At 39.9% G+C, this 22,266-nt stretch overlaps 1 protein-coding gene across 1 annotated transcript; it reads right to left on the bottom strand.

Moving 5' to 3' along the window:
- Positions 1-478: 478 nt before the first annotated feature.
- Positions 479-20,507, bottom strand: LOC111229771 (non-muscle caldesmon-like). Its single transcript, XM_022756242.1, has 18 exons — positions 20,354-20,507; positions 19,871-19,974; positions 15,216-15,344; positions 14,207-14,534; positions 14,072-14,113; positions 13,836-13,975; positions 13,373-13,430; positions 12,908-12,943; positions 12,731-12,798; positions 11,944-12,193; positions 11,720-11,845; positions 9,844-9,887; positions 9,645-9,723; positions 8,726-8,857; positions 8,525-8,647; positions 6,887-6,958; positions 4,542-4,578; positions 479-2,527 (listed from the first exon to the last, which is right to left on the bottom strand). The coding sequence occupies exons 2-18, from the start codon at positions 19,942-19,944 to the stop codon at positions 2,511-2,513; spliced, it is 1,755 nt and encodes a 584-aa protein (XP_022611963.1). The 5' UTR covers positions 19,945-19,974; positions 20,354-20,507; the 3' UTR covers positions 479-2,510.
- Positions 20,508-22,266: the final 1,759 nt, after the last annotated feature.

Raw genomic sequence — 22,266 nt, 5'->3', positions numbered from 1 at the left:
ATCATTTATTCAGTTATCAACATTTATGACTAAACGAGGCTTTAAATTAAAGTACTGACATGGGAGCGTCCTTACCTGTGACCCAGACAGAGGGAGCTCAGAGACGAGCGACAGAGTTCAGCTCCTTGAGCTTCACAAACAGGTTGAGCATCAAGGATACATAGTCCAACCCTTCTTACTCATGTGACTGCAGCACCCTATGGCCAGTCAGTCTATTGTTGGACAGCTGGACATTACAGCTCTGTCACACACACACACGCACGCACGCACGCACACACGCACACACAGACACATTCTGCAGGTTCATTCACGTCCTGGTAAAATATCATAAATCCATCCAAGCTTTCAGCAGCTGCTCAGGTTTCAACACTCCATATTTTCACAAGCGTTTAGGAAGGACGTGAAGCAACATTTGCCCCCAATAGGTCAAAACAAAGCAACACAACTACAACACAAACTTTTTTTTTCTTTTTTTTTTATTGCTGAAGCAAGCACAAACAATAACTTCAAACATTCAAACAGAGCAAATCCACCACAACAATACTGAAAGACTCACAATACATTTTGGCAGGATTCAACTCATGTGCACTGCTGACTGATAGAAATACCAGGATACAATATAAAGTTAATTACAGGCATTACTATTAGAGTGCATATTGAAATTGTCTTGCAAGCCCTCATTGCTGACGGTGGCATGTAAACTGATGATAGAGAAGAAAAGCATCAAGACTGTTACATGCTTGTTAAACAGAGCTGCATTTGGTCACTGAATAGTTCTTACAGTGGATACTCGCTTGCACACGCATTAATGTAATTCTTGACCTGTCACAAGTCAAAGAGATAACAGGCCAAGGTGTTGCTGACAGAAGATGTTGAACTGCTTAGATATTGTGTTACTCTGGCTGCAGCCCTGGCCAGAATGTGCCACTGATATGATCTTCTGGTCTAAGGACACTTGTGTGAAACCAATAGCTTTATTAATAGTTAACAAGTCATTTACAAATGCTTTATAGATCAATTGTAGGTTATTGAGAAGAAAGAAAATCCCTTTGACTGGTGTCATTATATGTATCTGGTAATAATGCATTTATACATGTTGGTAATCCACTAAGAACTCACTAAATGCAGGGGGTTTTACAATAATCCACCCACCCATCATCTCATTGTCGCTTGTTAGCATGCTAACATTTGCTAATTAGCAATAAGCACAAAGTAGAGCTGAGGACGATGTGATGGCAAATAGTCTTGCTGGTGTTCACTTATAAACTGAAGTGTTTGACAAATGAAAAATGTGGACCTGATGATGGTGCTGCATGAAAAGTTAGAGGATCACCAGAGTCATTACAAAAGATCCTGAGAAGGACATGAATGTTTATGACAAATTTCATGGCAATCCATCCAATAATTGTCAATACATTTCACTCAGAACCCCAAATATCAACCTCATGGTGACGCCAGAGGAAAACTCAGGGGATCACCAAGGTCAGCAGGCTTCATCCTCTGGGAACCATGAATGTCTGTACAAAAGTTCATGACAATCTGTGCAGTAGATGTTGAGATTCTTTACTCTGGAAGAGATGGACCGACTGTCCAACAGCCTTATAACTGACCTTAATGCATTGGTAAATGATTTGTTAACCACTAAAGTCATAAGTTATAAATCCTGAGGGATGCCTTATTAGAAAGTGGTACCAAAACTGTAAACACCAGCCAGAGAATCTTCACGACTTAATGACTTATAACAGATCTATAAAACAATAGTCAGTGATTTATTAACCACTACAAAAGGCATTACTTGCTATTTATAAACCTTCTTTAAAGAGTCCCTCATGAAAAAGTGGTACAAACTAATGAAACAAACTAAATATGTACAGGCTAATTACCCAACCTCCAGCTGAGTGGCAGTATACTGTACTTTCTATGGAGTCCAAACGGTGACTATCATCCCAAAAAGCAGTGAGTGTATTATGCTTATTATTGGGTATATGCTGTATAACAATAACATCAAAGCCCAAATGCGTCACAGGAAGAGTGGACATGTGGACATGTCGGTGTGGCTTGAAAGAAACATAACATTGAAGCATCCTGACAGCTATCTGAAATTTGCTAAAGCTGCTATTTCAACTTTGTGAATGGAAAAAAATCGAGGACTAACCAGATGGATACTACACAATCTACTCCATTAACTATTAACCATTTAACATGTGGTTTAACATACCTTATTAGGAATGACATCTTTGAATTTCTTATAAAAAAATATATAAGTCAAGTCTCATGGATAAACATGAATATCTTTTTACTTTTGTATGCGTGGACAAAGGTTGGTGATAAAAAATAAAGCTGGAAAACTTTGAAGGTGGAATCCTTTAACGTCACTCATCATGGTCCCTCGTCTTTTCCTCATTCTGGTGTGAACTTCTCACAAAACACAGGTGTGTTGAAGGGATATGGATGCACACACAGTAGCAGAGCCTTCAGGTAAGGTTTGATTTAAAAGGGGATGTCAATGGTTACGGTCTTACACCTGCTAATAGAAAGAGAGACATTAAAGATAAATTAGTCAATGTGTCCGTCATTGTTGCATTTAAAACTGCCTGGTTTACCAAAATTTATGAGGTGTCAAACGAGATTAGTCTCAGGGCTGTTAATCAAAGCTTTTACATCCATATTTCTCTATGTACATAATGTATGTGTGTGTGCGTTTGTACATCAGACACAGTCCTCCTGTTGCTGACACATACCCTGCAGTCGAAGCCAGGACACCTTTCTGTCTGATGATTGAAAGCTGTAACTTTCGTCATTTGCCCTTTACTCCATTGCTCTGTGGTCTATTTCTGATGAAGAAGCGGGGACGATCGCTATTTAGGGTCGAAGCTGACGCTCGACAAACGCTTTTCCACTCCAATTGTTCACACTCTGGCTCAAGCACTGAGGGCTTGTCAGAAGAAATTTGACTTTTGATCATCAGCTTGACTGAGCCAACATCCATGATAGGTGAATGTCTGTTTTCACGATCAATGTACATTTAAACTCTTCTTCCAGGCTGCAGGGAAACATAGTAGGTCTTTATCATTAGCACTGAGTGAATAAGCCCGGTGATCGAGCCCGCTTTGCTGCTTAAACGGTTAGTAATCCTTCCCAGCAGTCAGTTGTAATGTGAAAATCAAGCAGCTGCACTGTGGTATGCCTAACAGCTCGCCGACACTGGGCAGCCCAGGTGGCACCGGGTGAACAGTGCAGTGCAAAGACATGACAGCCATGCCAGGAGTCTGGAAGCTTCTTTATACTGGGAAACAAGGTCAGGGTGAGGGTTTTCTTTAAATATAGACCATAGTGCCATAGAGCTGAGCCAATGCTCAATAATCTCCAGCAGCAGATTTGATTTACAGGGAGCAGCTACTCTGGCACAAAAGAAGGCTGGTGGGTTGTAGTGTCCACAGGGGGCTATAAATCAGTCATGGCCTGCCCTCCTCGTCCAGAAAATGGTGTGAAGGACAGAGACGACTCTACTAAATTCTGCTTCCCCCAGGACTGATCAGGATAAACCCTGGTTTTACATGTAGTAAACATTTACAGTCAATGGTGAAGGAAATATTTAGTTAATTTAATTTAGTTTATTTAATTAACTAAATGTAGCAACTTCAAAAGTAAAAGTAACATTACCTCAATATAGTAAAGGCCTTGCATCTAAAATTATATTTAAAGAATATGTCTCAAGTCTTTCTAAAAACAATGATCAGATGCCCATATACGAACGATGAAAAAGTTTTTGCTTGTTGAATCATTTGTCCTATTCATACTCTTTGAGCTCATGCTCGAATTAGCTCTCTGTGGAAATATTCCTGCACTGCATGTCAGCAGAGAAACACCGTCCAGGAAACAACAGGAGGGAATTTTGCCCTAAAAATACTATGACTTTGAAAGACACCCAGTTAATTTGTCAAAGTGATGAAGCCTCATAATAACAGATATATTAATATTGTTGTTATTATTGTTGCACTGATCAAGGACTGTAGGTTTGGTCTCCCTGAAAGCGCATTAGGAAAAATAACTTTTGTTGGCCATTATGGAGAGGAGGAATCAATAACTGTTTGAGTCCATTTGAGCATGACTGATTTGAAAAATTGTGGCCCTATCCTTTAAGTGAAAGCATTATTAAAATTAAAAGTACCCATTATGAGGCAGAATAGACCCTGTCAATGTTACATGATACATTAACAAGTAAACAGTGTTTCAGTGTTGCAGCTGGTCATGGTGAAGCTAATTTAAAAACTTCATAGATAGTTTAACTTATAGCAAAACTCTCAATCATAGCTTTGTGTGTAAAATCTTAATCTACAATAAACAGTAACTATAGATAAATACACTGGAGTGAAAAGCACAATATTTGTCCCTCAATTGTAGATAAGAAGTGTGAAGTAGCATAAAATGGAAATGCTGAAGTAAAGTTCAAGTACCTCACATTTGTACTTAGGTACAGCACTTGAGTAAATGTACTTAGTTACATTCAACCACTATTTCCAATCACTTAACAAACTTACCATTTGTGACAAACTTGCTCTTTCCTCCAACTGCCACCTGTAAACAAGAGGATGAAGGAAAGACGCAGGAAATAACTCGGTAAACACATATTTAGTATACCCTAGTGAAAACAGATGATGGTGTCGAAACATTTCTTCATCTTATTCTGGGATTAATCTTGAGTTTAGGTGTTTGGACCCCAGGAAGAATAGCTACTGCTTCATTCAGGTTAATAGAGTTTCTAAGAAATGACATCATATGAAAAGCTTTGTTTCATTTGTGGATATATAGGAGAAGGTGAGGGTGAGAGAAGTGGACTGATTTGATTAATAATATACTCCCACAGACATTAAATATGTTACTTCTTAAGTGTTAAGAGACTCTTCCATGAAAACAATGAGTGAAGTCCTACATCAAATAGTCTTTTTAAAGCACTCCTGACCAAATAAAATACATCGGCATACAACCGTAACCACATACACTCAACTATAACGTCCTCACTGCAATGCAGCTACTATGTTGGCATGAAAAAGCTGTGCACAGTGCGGCCAAGAAGTCCTGTAACAATATATTCTGTAGATCACACTCATGTTTGAAAATAATCCATGTTATAAATGAACAACAACATCAGAGCCAAGGAATACTATCTATGTCCTCAAAGCCAGTCTGGGAACCAATGACAGCATGTAGATAATAAAGTGTATATTACACTGTGTGCGTGAGAGGGATACAGAAATCCACACTTCATCACATCAAATTCAGTATTTCCATTTCAGTTCAGGCAGCTCAACCAGAGATTTGAAATTCACCATACATCCTGCTTTTAACAAGAGATGATTCTTGTGCTTAGACTTATGAGTTAGGGACTGTATGAGTATCATTATTGGGGACGGGTCTGAATCTACTGTTTCAATTCATAATAAAAAAAAAAAAATTAATTACAGGACTTAAAGGTTCTGTAAACAAGAAAGGAGCGTAGAAAGAAGTCACACCGCCACTGTGCCTGTTGTAATCTGAGCTGTTCTTTGTTTTGGTAACCAGGACGGCTGCGCATAACCTACATGTTAGTGCATGTGAGTCCCTCCTGTTAAAACCTTGGCCCTCCCCACATTTATAAAGACACAGTGATCGCCCACAGGTGAGACGGCACAGTGCAGTATGCAGCGTCCAGGTGAACTTCCTCCTTTTGGAATAAAAAAAAAAAAAAAACACGTTTTTGTCTAAAAGGCCTCCGACAAAGAAAGAGATAAGACCAGAGCACAGGAAGACTGGCCATGGGGACTACTGGTCGTCAAAATCAACTGTTTTTTAAATTTTTACCGGCTCAGTCAGTGTCATTCATAACGCCGGTCCCAGCGGATAAGACCAAGGCTGAATTTTTTTGGCCAGTCCGACTGCGGAGCCAATACTGGTCATACTAGCATCTTATTACAACTCGGTTAGGTTTGATTGTTAGGGGACCTCTAGTGGCTGTAGTAATTATGGCAGGAGTGAAGGAGGAAGCCAGGTGACGTGGTACTTAGAGTAACAAAGTCTATGTTAGGAGGAGGAGAGAGGTGGATGGATGGGTCAACAAAGCACAGGAGACAGCTGTTTGTTTCCTGTTTGAAACCGATAGTCAGTGTTATTTGTTTGATCCATGACCACGCCACAACATTAACTACAGGTTTATTGCTGTAACCATGACGCTCAAATCTAACCTTGAGAACATATTTATTTTAACCCAAACCATGATCTTTTCTTAACCTAACCAAGTAGTTTTTGTGTCTCAACCTAACCGAACTGTGACCGTTCCATTAGTATTTATTATTATTGATAGCCTGCCAATGGTGCGCTCCTGTGGGTCCTATCCGAGGGTGGGGTCAAACGACCTCTGTGGTTGTGTGAGGTCGGAGGACTTGTTGACAAAATGTGTACCCACTCACGAAAAAATTGCTACATAGTCCTGTTAGATGTCAAACCTCTGCAGGAAACCTTTAATATTTTTTATTGACAAGGGAAGAATGAAATAGTACATATAATACATATCCCTTCCCATTGTCTGCCCCCTTAGCTCCCTAATAATATCCATTCAGTCCCTTCCTGAAAATGAATGTATACAGATTTTGATTGAATAATGTTTAACTTTTGAATTGACTGAACTGAGAAAGAACAACTCCAAACAAAAACAGTGTAAAAACAGTGTAAACATCACATCATCAGTCACACCATGCCTGCTGGAACGTGCACTGAATGTTACCTCTCTCACTCATCTATTAGGTAGACTGAATGAAACAAACAAACAAACAGGGTCATGTCACTGTCAATCCTTAAAACATTAACATCGCCCTCCCCTCACACAGTTCAAGAGGCGTATGCGTGTTACCTTGGCAGGCGCAGAGCCCTTCTTGGTTTCCCACATGCCACGCTTGTTACCAGCGTCACCTGGTTTCACATCCTATAACAAAAAAAAGAACCACCATGCTCCTTTTAGCCTCGTGCAAGTATTCAGATTCTTTACCTTAGTAAAAGTTCCTTCACAACAATGTGAAAATACTTCATTTCAAGTATTCAAAATCTTACTAAAGTGAAATTGTATTATCAGCAAAATGTGTTTTAAAGTATTTGTACTCTGGGTATTCTGTATTCTGGAGTAAAGTTTACAATACTTCCCTCTGAAATATAATGGAGTACAAATACAGTATAAAGTGGCATCAAATGGAAATATTCAAGTAAAGTGCAAGTGCCTCAAAACCATACTTAAATACAGTAATTGAGTAAATGTCCACCACCGGTCGTATGCAATTATGATTTCTATCCATATCTATAATGCTTGTGATTATTAGTTGTAGTTGTGATATAATGTATGCAAGGTACCTTTACCAGTTTGAAGATTGGACAAAGAACAGCAGGAAAAGTTTGAGTGAGGAAAGCTGAAGAAAGGAGTGCATTGGCAAAGGGGAAAGAAAGGCAGAGGAGAATTAAACAAGTTAACACAGTTAACAAACAGAAGAGAATTGAGACATTTAAAGATACAGACATGCACTATACTGCTGTACAGCTTAATCCCATCAGGGGGAAGTGTTGTCACAGAAGTAAAAGCAAGGATGCAACTGCTCCTCTGGCCAAGACGTTTGTCACTAAAGATATCTTGCTCGTAAATTTCAAGTTGGAACAATGTCGCACTTCATCCAGCAATGCCACTGCCTGTGGACATAGCGTAATGTCTCCAGAAGACCTGGTAGGGTTAGCAGCTGATGTCCTACTTTAAGAGAGAAGGACACAGTGACCGCCAAGTACCCGGCTACAAGTGACCTCACTTAATGGCGCTATATCATAGTAAATAAACAAAATTAATAATTCAGTGCACTTGTCTTGGTTGTTTTGTCAGTGTTGTGGAATAGGATAATAATCTCGCTCTTTGTGATGAATGTGAAGGGATGTGGCCTTTTACCCTTGGCTGAAGGATACTTTGATTGTGGAGTCACAGTGAGACAAAAATATGTTGTTTTTTGGCAGACACAGAGTCAAAACCTTTTGCAAGCACTGTATGATTTATGGGCTGTATAGGCTGTAATACAATCTTGAAATACCAACAGAGACCAGTGTGATTGATGGTGAGGCGTAGAAACGGCTGTGCAAGGAGGCACACTGGTATTCAGCCGTTGTCAGTAACAGTGGGGAAGAATATTCTACTTCAATCCAATGTTTTCCCGCAGGTTTATGCTTGAATACTGCATTCATAACTTTCAGGTCATGTGAAGAATAACACACACAGGGTGTTTGGGGCTTTGCTGGCAGATGCTGTTGAGTAAACTGTCCATGTGGTGTCACTAGACTCCAGACACTGCCCACTGTTGGAGCTCAGATATAAAGGCTGCAGCCAACAAAAGGCTGGCATGCTGATGTGCAAATGAGGACATTAGCGTGTACAGAATATCGAGGGATTACTCTGTTGAAGTTAACACTGGTGTCTAATTTACAATAGCTCGTGTGATCAAGACGAGGATTTATCAGGCCTTACTGCCGGCTTTGCTGCTGCTGGTGATGCTGCTTCTGGTGCCGGTGTTGTCTTCTCTGCCTCTGCAGGCTTTGCCATCCAACTGTTGACACGTCCAGCCACACCTCCTTTGATACCAGCCACATCCTGGGAAAAGAGACATCTCAAATACTGGATCACATATCAGTTAACCTGTCTATCCTTCTCACTTTCTCAATCCTTCACCTTGTTGGCAGGGGCCGGGCTTTCAGAGGAGCCACCGACGTTGCCCTTCTCCCACATGCTCTTGATGCTACGCGTGCCTCCTGTAGGAATATCTGCCATTGGAGATTTGGGGGATTTGGCTTCTTTGTTTCCCTGTGGAGACAGAGGATGGATTTCATGACTTTGTAAATGGCAAAAACAGCTCAACACTGACTGTGGATCGATGGTGGAAAGTTTCCAAGTACATTCACTCGAGTACTGTACTTGAAGTGTTTGTTGAGTATTTCCATTTCATGCTCCTTTTAACTTCTGCTACATTTTTTGATAGCTATAGTTAGTAGTGACTTCACAGATCAAGATTTTAGATTAAAGACAATGTGTATGAGTTGATAGCAGTTTCACCAAGGAGACATTTACCAACTAAACCGCTCTGTTTTAGGCACAAAGTGGTGAAACTACCCAATATTTCACAAAAAAGCAAAGATTCAGTCCAAAGTCCAAAAGATTCTTTTTTTTTTTTTTTTGCTTAACTTTGTTTTTTCCATCTTTCCTACCCCATTAATCATCTCACTGCCTTTCAGATAAATCTTGTGACCCTTCAGAGAGGGCTTGACTGCTCGGTTGGGAAACATGGGACTAAAGTGTGTGTAGCTGTAGTGGTTTAAATTAACTACCTCTAATGATTTAATAAAAAGTAAAAAAAAAAATGAAAAAAATATATCACTTGTAACGGTTCATTTTCTTTGCAAAATTATACATTATTTTTGATTCTTTAAGTACAGTTTATTGATAATGCTTTATAGTTTAGGATTTTGAATGCAGGCTTTTACTTGTGATGGAGTATTTTCACATTGTAGTATGGGTACTTTTACTTCAGTAAAGGATCTTAGTATCTCTTCTACTGCTGCTGAGGACAGTGAATAATATTGTCAAGTCTCACCTGGAGGGCAGAAGTGTACTGTTCTAGTCTGTTGCCTATCTTGGAGACAATTGGAGTGTGTGACACTCTGGCTGCGGTGCTGTAAGAATGAACGACATATTGGGCATTAATATGGCCAATCACCAACCGCTGGTTCATTCATTTGTGTTTCTTTAGTTCTATACTTTACTACACCACAAGATCCCCTTTCATGTCTCACCTTTTCTGGGCTGATTTGCTCAAGAATTCTGCTTTCGCCCCGATCTGCACAAACAAAACAACATGTTTAAAGTTACAAACCCGTCTGTCACTGTCATGCACGCATAAATAATTTGGACTTGGTCAAGCTGTCCTGGCTTCTCTCTAGTCTCCAGGACGACCTCACTGAGAGGCAGACCAGTCTGTCCCTGGGAAGGTCTCTCTGTACTTGAACACTGTGTTGACTGGTGCCTGACTGATTGAGCTGGAGAGTTTGGCTGTAAGGGAGCCAGGACACACCCACAGAGACACACACACACACACAGAGACACACACACACACACAGAGACACACACACACAGAGACACACACAGAGACAGACACACACACACACACACGCACACGCACACGCACACGCACACACACACACACACACACAGCCTGCTGTTCAAAATGAATTACACTCTCCATGTACGTGCAGAGTTGAAAAGACACACACACACAATTGTCAACATTCCTCCAAAAATACTCCAGCAAGAAAATTACCCAGTCACGGTCTTGTTCGTCCACTGCCATATTTGAGTACAGTTCAGACTCCAGAGCACATCTTTTTTTAATTCTTGTCAACTATCAATATATGGCTGATATAAGAGGAATTAAAAACATAAATTGAAAGGAAAGTAGCAAAACTAACGATCAAAACATGTTTGACCATATAAAGGGAAAGGGAAAAGGGAAGAAGCTTTGCTTCTTTTGTAGAGAAAACAAATGCAAACAGATCTGCTGCTACATGGGAGGAAACAAACATCCTGTATAATGCTCTAAAGTTTGAAGACTGACTGGTAGCAACGCTTGGGAGTTAATGAGAGGATCAATATCGCTCTCATGTCTTTTTATCATATATGAAGCTAGAGTCAGCAGCCGGTTAGATGAGCTTTAGATAAAGACTGGATACAGCTAGCCTGGCTCTGTCTGCGGTCACAAAATCTGCCTACGGGCACCTTTAAAGCTCACTAAGTAATATGTTACATTTTATTTGGTTGCCTCATAAAAACAACGTAGAACACTGTAGAGATGACATATTGTGATTTTACAAACACAAGGAGCTTTAAAGATGCTGGTAGGTGGATTTAATTATCTATGGACAAAGCCAGACAAGCTGTGGAAGGCCCAACATGTGTCTCATAGAACTAGATTGTGTGACTCTCTATGCTTTATCCTACAATAAAACTGTATAAAGTTTACAGGATAACTATGTTCTGTAGGTCTTTTTCACCACAGGAACTTAATGTACAGTTAACACTTGTCATATGTACAGTTGTCATATGTTGAAATGTAAAGCTAATACTTGGAGAACATCTGGCATGTATGTTTTGCTGCCTTGCTATGGGTAAACTGTATATTGTTTGCACAGTGTTTGATGAGTACACTTCTAGTTTAAATTCATGTCTTATGAAAGAGAGAGAGAGAGGTCATTTTAAATGGTCTCTCCACTTACCTATAGTGGCATCTACCCATGCAGATAAATGATATTTGTTTTGCAGTGCTCAAAAGCATTTGGAACATTTTGAAAATTTAACAACCCTAACTCCGGATAATCCACAGACCATAATGTCAACAGCTGTCATGGGGACTATGTTTTGGTGACAGTAGTTCTGCTGACAGTGAGGTCTGTGAATTATCCAAAGAAACCAGGACCCTGTTCATGGAGAGAAATGTTGTGAGCATACAAAAACACAAACAAAAATCCATTTTGTATTGGGATGGAAATATCAAAGATGAATAAGTAAGAAGATACATTATTTTCTTATCAAATTATTGTGAAATTTAGTTCTTTACTTTGCTGGAAACCCTGTAGAACATCTGCAAGGTGTCTGAACCACTACTCCAGAACTCACCTTGGAGGAGCCTTTGGGACTGATAGCAAACACAGGTTTTGTGGTGTCTTCCTCCTTCTGTTTCTTCTTCTCTGCAGCCTCTGCCCTCCTCTTCTCTATCTCCTCCCTCATCCTCTTCCTCTCCTCCTGTTATGAAAACCACAATTTACGGTCTCATCTTTGTCACTGGTTACAAACATACTCCTCTAACAGTGAGACTTACTCTCCGATCTCTGATCTCTCACCTGCTCTTTGGTTTTCTTGTCCTCCATCTCCTGTTTCTTCTGCTTCTCCTCCTCCTCCAGGATCTTCCTCCTCTCCTCTCTCTTCCTCTTCAGGTCCTCCAGCTCGGCCTCTGCGTCCTGCTGCTTCTGCTTCATCTTCTCAAACTCCTCGCTCTCTGCGTCATTTCGCCGGCGCTTCAGCTCCTGCAGCTTACGTTCGGCCTCCTGTCGCTCCACGTCATCTGCCTTTGTGGAGGGAGTGCTGTCCCTGCTCACAAACACATAAGTTGTATACAAACTCACGTTTCATCCTACTGATGAGTTAAAAATGATAGAAGTCTGCTGCGTACCCTTACAGAAATAAATAAAGTTGTACTGAATCGAATTGAAAGCACTCTGAGGGATTTATCATTCCAATCTGAAGATACATACAAATACATTTTAATTTGCAATGCCCATGGATGGATTACTGAACAGGCCCACTAGGCACAGGGGCCCAAGAGGTCAGGGGGCCCCTGGTCCAGAGCCTCTGTTTGCAGTGAAGTGTTTGAAGAGTTACTACTTCACAAAATTATGTGACCGAATTCTTTCAGACAAGGGGTCCCTATAGGAGGCATGGAGGGCCTTTTCTGTCTGTGCCCATGGGCCAATTTTCTCATAATCGGTCCATAGTACCGTCCACCTCTTATCAAACACTTTAATGAAATGGCATGTATGAGTAATTAAATGGACGACAGAAAAGCCACACATGAAAGGTGTAGGTTAAAACATTGTGTCTTACTGAAATGAGGAGTCAGGCAAGATTTACCTTGATGTCTTGTCCATCTTCTTAAGCTTATTCTCAGCGAAAGCTCCGTTCTGTTTGGTTGGTTCGTTCTTGTAAAAAGAGAGAAAAAAGTTAGACGTCAAAACGCTGTTCCTACTTAATATACAGCTTCAATATTAGAGAAGCATTCATTATGAATGACAATCAATTTTGTTTTACCTTTTCCTTAAAACCAAATCTCTTTGGCTTCTCCTCCTTTACACAGACGACAAAAAAAGGAACAAGATTAACAAAATGATGAAAACAGCAGGCTCAGTTCAAACACATAATGTTGAAAACCCACAAAAACAAAAACTAGCCATTAGACAAATGTGGAGTCAAAGGCCTTACAGTGAATGCAGCACAGATGTAAAATGAGGGCACATCACTATGTGACATCCTCGATACCACCTCCTCTTTTATCCTTGTGGCAAACCAAACACTGTGATCTACGGCCAGGCCACAAAACTATCACACAGCAATTATCTGCAAAGCCTGGACGAATCGAATGTGGTCCCCCAGTGCCACTTAATCCAAGAGATTAAGGACTAGTGTCACATTCAAATGTCTGTATTCTGTGGACAGAGACCTCATTTGGGTTTTCCAGGTTTTGGCTGTTGGTAAAAAAAACAATCTCATCAGTACCTCCTCTTTCTTCTTCTTTTCTTCCATCTCTCGCTTTTTGCGTTTATCCTCTTCCTCTTTTTTCTTTTTCTCCTCAGCCTCCTTTTTCCGCTTTTCCTCCTCTTCTTTCTTCTTTTCCTCCATCTCCTTTTTCCGTCTCTCCTCCTCTTCTTTCTTCTTCTTTTCCTCTTGCCCTTTCTTCATCTTCTTTTCCTCCTCCTCCTTTTTCTTTTTCTCCTCCATTTCTTTCTTTCGTTTTTCCTCCTCCTCTTTTTTCTTCTTTTCTGCCATCTCCCTTTTCTGTTTTTCCTCTTCTTTTTTAATTTTTTCCTCCATCTCTTTTTTCTGTTTTTCTTCTTCCTCCTTTTTCTGCCTCTCTTCATTTTGCTTTTGTTGTTCCTCTTCCCTCTTCTTCCTTTCCTCCGCCTCCTTCAGCTGCCTTTCTTCTTCCTCTCTCTTTCGCTTTTCCATTTCCCTTTTTTGCCTCTCCTCCTCTTCTATCCTTAGCTTTTCATCCATTTCTTTCTGCTGTTTTTCCTCTTCTTCTTTCCTCTTCCTTTCTTCCTCCTCGTCAACAGCTTCCTCAGGAGCATCTTTCTTCCCTACATCAACCTCAGCCTCCTCCTATGAGAGAAGTTATATTTATTTAATTTTTCTATAATTTTCTGTGCATATATTATCAAAATAAAGTCATGAGGAAGCTAAAATAAGAGACCATACCTCATTTCTTGTGGTTGGTGTTCTTGACTCCTCAACAGATTCCTGTCAAGAGTAAAAATAACTTTAGAATATAAAATCTTTTGTCCCTCTTCAGTACATGTTCTGCTTCAGAAAAAGCTAGAAATTCATCTTTACCTTCTCTTCTTCCTTCTTCTCTTCTTCCTCTTTCCTCCAGGAGTTTGCCACCTCCTCCTGGGCAGGATTCTCCTCCTTCTTCTCCTCTTCTTCCTCTGTGTGTCGCTGTCTGCTGCTGCTGATGGAGGACTGCTCCTCCAGTGTGCCGTCTGTGCCGTTGGTGGTGCTGATGGTGGGGTCGAACTCCTTCTGTCTCTCCATGGCCTCCTTCATTCTCTTCTGCCTCCGCTCCTCCCTCTTGGCCAGGCGCTCCAGCAAAGCCTGGTCATCATCTGCACCTCCAGCACCAGTGGTGGTGGCGGAGGACTCGGACCCAGTCTCTGTGACACTGTAAAAACATGACATCGACTTGTTCATAAAGCAGTAAAGGACGTGAACTCAATTACACACACACAACAGGGATCTATTATCAAGTCTTCTGCTTCACTCTATGATTTGGAATAACAACAAGTTGAGAAATGGTCAAACGACCAAACAGACATAGCTAATCTTCAATCTTAGACGAGGAACCTTGTAATCATTATTTTAATTATTTTAATAAGTAATGTGGGTTGTAATATAATGTGTGGCCACGCTCCCCTTTTTCTTCACCCCTCACCTGACTCATGCATTTGATTAAGTTTGATTAAAAAACAGAAGTTTTTATTTCCCCAGCTGTTTAACTGTCTTCACTGTTCACTTTGATACCATTCCTTTACACAAATTAGTTTGAGCTCATGACTAGCAATGGAACTCACTGACTGGCAATGAAACGTAGTACAGACAATGCTGTTGATAATGTAACTGCAGCTGATCTGTTTCAGCTTCAATTTAAGTGAAATATATATAGCATGTTTTGCTGTAGAAGCATATATTTTTTAATTATTTAATTGATCTAAAGTATTAAGAGAAATTCCATCATGAAGGAGAATATTTACATTACATTTAAGTCGACAAAACCTTGGGAGGTTTGTTTCTGTCTTGTGACTCTTGCATCACTACAGTAAGTCCCTTCATCTACACACTGTACCTGTTAGTGTTGATCACATCAATGGTACTAGAGTCCTCTGAGTCCCTCATCTTCTTTCTCTCCTCCCTCGCACGTCTCCTTCGCTCCCGTGCTTCCTCATCATCATCATCATCGTTGGTGTAACCCACACTGAAACATCACATATGCAGATAGCCAGTACATATTAACAAGTTGGTTGAATGATAAAAATGTATTTTTACTCCAAAATGAGACAATCACTTCTGAAATAAGACTTAAAATATGCTTTTTGTAAGTTTTCTCTTCCGCTGAACTTGGTTTCTTGCTGGTAGCAGGTGGTGATGATTGTCTCTTGACAAGAGCTTCGGCCATTGTTGTATTTACAAGACAAGAAGTTATATGTCCTCTGAGCAGGAGGCTACCGTGAGTTGCTATCAGAAAGTAACGAAACGGGCCGCGGCTAGCTGGTTAGCGTGCTAACTTTAGTAGAGGATAGAGTTAACAAGAGTTAACATCGGTGTTGCTTACCACCGCTGGAGACAGCTCTGGGCAAGTAAAACGATGACGTTTGATGCTGAGCTCACAACGTTTCTTCTAGACTGGTAAATACACAGCGCTAACGTTAGCTATAGAGCAATAGCTAAATGTGGCACGCCCAAACGTTTGACCATTTTTGTGTTAATTTCAAATTTTATTTATCAAGTATTAATTTCTAGCGACTTAAAGAGCATGTCATCAGCCTGGGAAATTAGTAATAATTTCGAAATGTAATTCTGTAATGTGAACTGTACAGGAGGACGGTAAAGCCACCACAGGTGGAACTGTTGTCATGGACGCAGTTGCGCTCAGGTTGCCTCTAAGGGGAACTTCCGCCCATACCCCACATGCAATCTGGAAAGCGAATTGTTCTGTGTTTTTACTGCTGAACTTTACTTATAGATTGTAGGTTAGTGCTTGGTAAAAAATAATACTTACCTTTGAACAACCAAGTCTTATTTGTACGTCAGTGTTGCAGGAGTTTGTGACATTATTTTGAGCATTTATATTGTATTACTATACATTTATATTGAAGTTTGAAAACATGCGACAGCGTCAGGCTACTGGTTTTGGCTTTACAGGTGAGTTAACTGCTGTCACACGGAGGTAACGTGGGTTTTGAATACCTGTATGCGGACGTGCAAGAATGTGGATAGGTTTATTTTCTTTGCAGAGTAACTATTTGAGTAATTATTTCAGCTCCTGTGCACGTCAGAGATACCGGGAAAATGTTTAACTGTTTTTATGTTTTAGTGCCTTGGGTATGAATATTAATACTAAATATTAATGTTTCAGGTTTAGAGCTTATACGTCTTACAGTGAGAATGACTCCTAATATGAATAATATGCATAATTTTACTACCCAGAACAAGTGCAACTATTTCTGCTATTTCAGATTTACAGCTGAATGTTGCTTGTTCAAGTACACTGGAATAATACAACTTGCACTATATATTTAAAGGTGACTGTATACCACTATGTTGCCTAAAGTATGAAACTGTATCAAGTACATTTGAAATTGGACATTGGACTGTATCAACAATGGATGACAATATCTGGGTGAGGTCAAATTTCCCTTTTATGTACATTGTGGAGGGAAATAGATGAGGTGATGAAGGAAAACAGGATGAAGAAAAGAGGAAGAGATAAATCTTTCTAGAGTGGAAACAATACTAGATGTAGAATTAGAGATGAGAGACAATGCCAAAATTGTTGCCCTCCTGTCTCTCCCTCAATCCTCCACATCTTTCAACATCCCGTCATTGACTTTGATCCAACTGTGAAAAACATTCACATTGAGACTTGAGCATGCCACACTATCTTTCCAAGCATCACCAGGCTTTATGAGGCAGGGAGAAAGCTTGAAATGGCCCATTGATAGCGCATGGGTATTATTTAACTCTGCTCATCTTGAATCCACAGTACAATGATTTACAGATGTTGTGAGAGGAAGAGGTGGATGGGAACCACAAGAATCCTTTCTGTGTTTAGAACAGAGACAAAGGCCCAAATGAGACGGAAATCCAGCAAATCCCCAGGCAGAGGTTCCTCCAAATGGCACGGGTTGCCACAAGGAATCATCGAGGAAGTAATTCAATTAGATTACTCCACCCAAAGCTAGAGGCCTGCTGTGAGATTTTTACTGTTACATTTCCAGATGAGTTACCTGAGGGGTAATATGATGAGGGCTTCTTTGGCCATCAGGAAAACAGAGTGAGATGAGGGAAAAGAGACTGAAAACTCCACTCAAACTTTCAGCTGAAGCATTCAGAGAAGGATGTGTTGTGCTGAAATAAAAATGGGAGTCAAAACATTCCAGCGTCTGCAGTATTTCCTCAGGCTGCAGAGAGGAGCTGAGAAGCAGGAGGGCGGTGAGAGGCAGAAAAAGGCAAGGCAGGCTGTGTTGGCACGGCTGGCAGAGCTGGCTTCAAGACTGTGAGAAAATTCCTTTTTTTCATTGAGGCTCTGATAGGACATCTGATATGACAGCAACTGACTCCTGAACTGAAGGAAAGTGATTTGTGAGATGTAGCCATGGCCAAATTTCATCATCATCTCTTAATGGATAAAACTGATAATGTTACATATTTCTAACACATCCTGTTTAAAGCCCAAAGAAACAACCCATTAGCTCCAACATCTCTGTGAGCCCCAAGACCCAACCCTGTCCCCTTGAAATCATGTTTATATATATTTTTTAGGAATTGTAATTGTGACCAGATTACGTTTTCTATTACCGTAACAGGATATGTTGTTATGTTGTCATTTGTTTTCTAGCAAAACATCCAATCTTGCAGCACAACATGCACTTATAGTGACTTTATGATTATTAAACAGTTTTATGCTTATGTATAGCCACTCACAGCACTTGGTTAAGGTTAGCAAAAGGTCATGGTCTGGTTTATTACAGAAAAAATTAACAGTGACTTCTGACACAATGAGTTTATTTACATTTAACCAAAACCACAATCTTTCACTAACCTTTTTGTAACCTAAACCTAACCACAGACCAGGGTCTGGATGTAAACTACCGTCTCCAGTGTATTTTGTACACCAACCATAAAAGAAAAAGAAAAAGTGAAACCATTTCCCAGAACACCTGGTCATTGTATGTGAAAGCTAATTACTAATATTTAACTAATTATTAATACTGAAAATTGAGTAAGTAGTGCATTTTTTGGGGACTATTTTCAGCCGCGGACTAACACAAATTGGGTGCTCTAATGAGTAGCTGTTGCAGAAGAATGGTGTTTACAATGAACTTAAAATAAAGTACAGTGCCCACATTCATTATAATGAAGGAACACATTTTAGACAACAATGAAGCTCTGTGGCACAGGAATAAGACAACACTTGTTACCAGGATAAATTTATTGTTGGTTTTGGTCTTGCCATGGGATGGATTTGCTGACAATAGTAAAACATTTAGACACCACCATCCCCACCAGACTTATCCTTTTAACTCTGCATCACTGTAAAGGGAAGCCAGTAGTGCTGTAACAAATGCCAATGTGGTAAAATGTGGCTCACTAATTAAGTAGCGGCTGACAGCTACAGGTGTGAACAGTTGTGTTAATTAACACAGCTGTTTTCACTTTACTTGGGCTGATGACATCACATGAGGTCCCTGGGGTTTCACAGCAGATTATGGTTTGTTTGGTTCATATTGTTTCTCAGTGGTTCCTAAATTACTTGTACTTGTTTTGGCACTAATTATGAATACAGCTATCAAACAACTGACAGGTGACCTGAGTTTTTGCTCATTTTTCTCAAACCCTTTTTTCACCCTTTCAGTTTATATCAGTGTAGTTTATCCAAGCATTTAAAAATGCAGCTTTACATTCAGGAGTGCATACTTTACTCCCAAACTGGATGACAGTAATGACTTTATAACAGTACTGTATATTTATATGAGAACAAAGAGAGAGGGAGGGAGACGACAGAGAGCAAGAGACAAATCCAAACAGCAACACAGCCGACTGACTCCCTAATGAGTGAAAAGGCAGTCAAGATCATTAAGCTGTCATCACCTGAGAACCATCCAAGTCCTGTCTGCTCTACTCTGCTGCTTCATGTGGAGTCACACAGGCACTCACAAATCCCTCATGCAAAAATACATACACACCTATGCAGAGTGACTTCCTCGTGAGCAGCTGCTGTCTAATAACTGTCAACAACTGCAGATGTGGTTTATAAATGAGTGGGAATATTAGGCCTTAATGATCCAATATGGTCTGCTGAAGCCGTCCGGTTTATCTCATGAATGGTGAGTCAGACAGTCAAATACTGATGAAACTATGAGGCCTTGATTTAAGATAATATGGTGTAGGATGTCACCCATCCTTTTATAGTGCTTGTACGATTTTTACCATGCATTCACCTTTTTAGGACTGAATTTCACTCATGATTAAATGTCCATGTCTGTCTGTATGTATGTGTTCTATATATTTTTTTTTTGTTTGTTTGTTTTTTTAATAACAAAAACATAACATAACCAACAGAAAAAGGGGACAAACAAAACAAAACGACAACATCAGAATCGCATCAAAACAAAACAAGATAACACAATCAAAATTGTACATCTAAATAAACACAAATACCCGACATATGTCCAACATATGTTCTTCATATATTTATGTGTTCTCAGTGGGTTCACCTACTTGTCAGCGTCGAGGCGCATCTGCTCTCTCCTCTGCCTCCTCAGCTCCATGCGGCGGTCAAAGTCATCGTCCATGATGCCCAAAAGATTCTCCTCACTTTCTCACTAAAAGACACGAGTGTGATATCACATCATGTTTCCGAAAATCACTAATCAGTCATCAATTCATCCATCTTGCATCGTACACTTGATGAATCTTCTTTTTCTCTTTCTTTTTTGACAATCTGCGCACAGTAGGATCCTTCATCCATATATGATTAATCTCATTTCATCATCATAGTAATTCATCACCTCTGGGATGTTTAATACTAAGTAACAAACACTCACTGTGACTGTGGAAACATGTTCAATTCAATAAGTACAATTCACTAAATGTTTCTCAGTCGGTTGAAAAATAAAATTACAGGGGACCACCCAAGAATACTCCATGGCATGGGTAAAAAGTAACAAAAACTACAGTGCCTGTTGGTTTACAATACCTTACCAGTAGCTGAAGTTTAGTCCATGGACAGCACTGTCTCCCTTCTCGTCATATATCAACTTCTAGTGTCTGGTTTATATCTCAGCCCCTCTGCAGCATGAAGAATTCCTGCTTGTTCTGTCCGTGGCTTTAACTACCAGAAAAGGCAAAGCCTGCCTCTCTGCTCCCCTCTCCTCTCTCAGCCTCCCTCCTCCTCCTCGACCTGACTCCTGCTCTCTCCCTCTTTCTCACTTTCCCCTCCCTGATCTCTGACTTCAGACTCTCAAATTATTTCTCTTAGTTTGTCTCATCCTGCTATCTTTACTCCATCTTTCACGCTGCAGTCTTTTTTCTTTTTCTTTTTTTTCCTCTCTCTTCAAAATGAATCGACACCTATTAAACTACCTACTACCCTTATCTCCTCCTGTTCTTTTTAAGGCCACTTGGTTTACAGAACTGATGCATAGTCATCTCACTGTGCAAAGCTTCTGCAACCATATGTCAAATCCAATCTCATCAACCTTGAATAAACTGATAAACCATTTAGGCTACCTGTCAATGCAATCTTTACTCAGTGTTGCTGGCATTGTTACCATGCACACACATCACTTTATATCAGTTATTATCCATAGAGAGAGGGGGTTGAAATTCATTCTGGAAACAGAAATAGGGTAACATAGATGAAGGTAACAAAATCTGCCTATACTTGCACCCCAAAAGCTCACTAATTAACACATTGTATCTAATTTCTTTACACAAAATAAAATAGAATAAAACAATGCATGTTTAGTTTGTGGTTTTACAGTGGGTTATGTCAAAGATTCATGTTTTATGAAACAAATGAGATGTAACATGTTCATTAGTGAGCCTTACAAGGTGCTGGAAGGCAGATTTTGTTCCCTCTAGACAGAGCCACGGCCAGTTGTTCCCCCAGTTTCTGGTCTTAGCTAAGCTAACCAGCTGCAGCTTCATATGTACTGTACAAACATGACAGTTGTGTCAGTCTTCTCATGTATCTAACAACTTCTTTACATTTGGGTGTGATTCTTGAATATGTTTAAAATTTTCTAGTAGGTCCCTACTGGTAAAAGTGTCCTCAATTAAGTAAGACCTGTTTGAATAAAGAATTAACCAACCCCCTAAACATACTTTCAGAATACAGATGTGGGGCTATAGATCCACTTGACAACCTACTCCACAGAACAGCTTCATTTGAGTTGTATAATAACCAGTGAACCCTTAACTCCTTCTACTCTTGTTTGGTCCTTGTCCACTGATAATTCTAGTATAAGGCTGCCAAAGTATATAATCTACAATCCAGTGTGTATCAACAGCAATCAACCTACTGCCTAAACCCTCTATAAAGTAAAGATTAATTTGTATTTTGGCTGGCTCTGGTAACATCACAAACATCTGGTGCCAAGTCATAAACTGCAAAACTCCTGGCTGATATATAGATCATATAGATTTCATAGATAAATAATAAATAATAAATTGTGTGTATGGACTTGGATGCAATAGATTTTCAAACAAAAGTAACCATATGTTAACACCTTCAGCCTTGAGCACCATTTCCAAACCACTGCCAATAAAAACTCAAATGAGTGAACTTTTCTGCTCAGCTTTGAATATTTTCCAGCTGCACAATAAGCAGCTGCCATCAACCACCTTTTGAACACCTTGTTGAAGTCTGTTAGAAAGTCTGGCAGTGGCTCCAGCCAACAGATGCAGTACACTGGTGTAAAAGTACATAGGAACTCTGATGTGTGATTTCAGAAAGATTAACAACTCCATCCCACTCAGAGGTGGAAGGAAAATGAAACCAAAGAAAAAGTCCAGACATTTTGGCACAGTTCAGTTCCAGTGTTTGAATGTACATTGTTACAGTCTGGGACAGATTATAATTATCATTATATTAGTTCTATTAACAAAAGATG

This window comes from Seriola dumerili, unplaced genomic scaffold, assembly GCF_002260705.1.
Source record: "Seriola dumerili isolate Sdu_G_001 unplaced genomic scaffold, Sdu_1.0 BDQW01000242.1, whole genome shotgun sequence".
Taxonomy (NCBI): Eukaryota; Metazoa; Chordata; class Actinopteri; order Carangiformes; family Carangidae; genus Seriola; species Seriola dumerili.
This window is presented reverse-complemented; position numbering and strand designations above follow the sequence as displayed.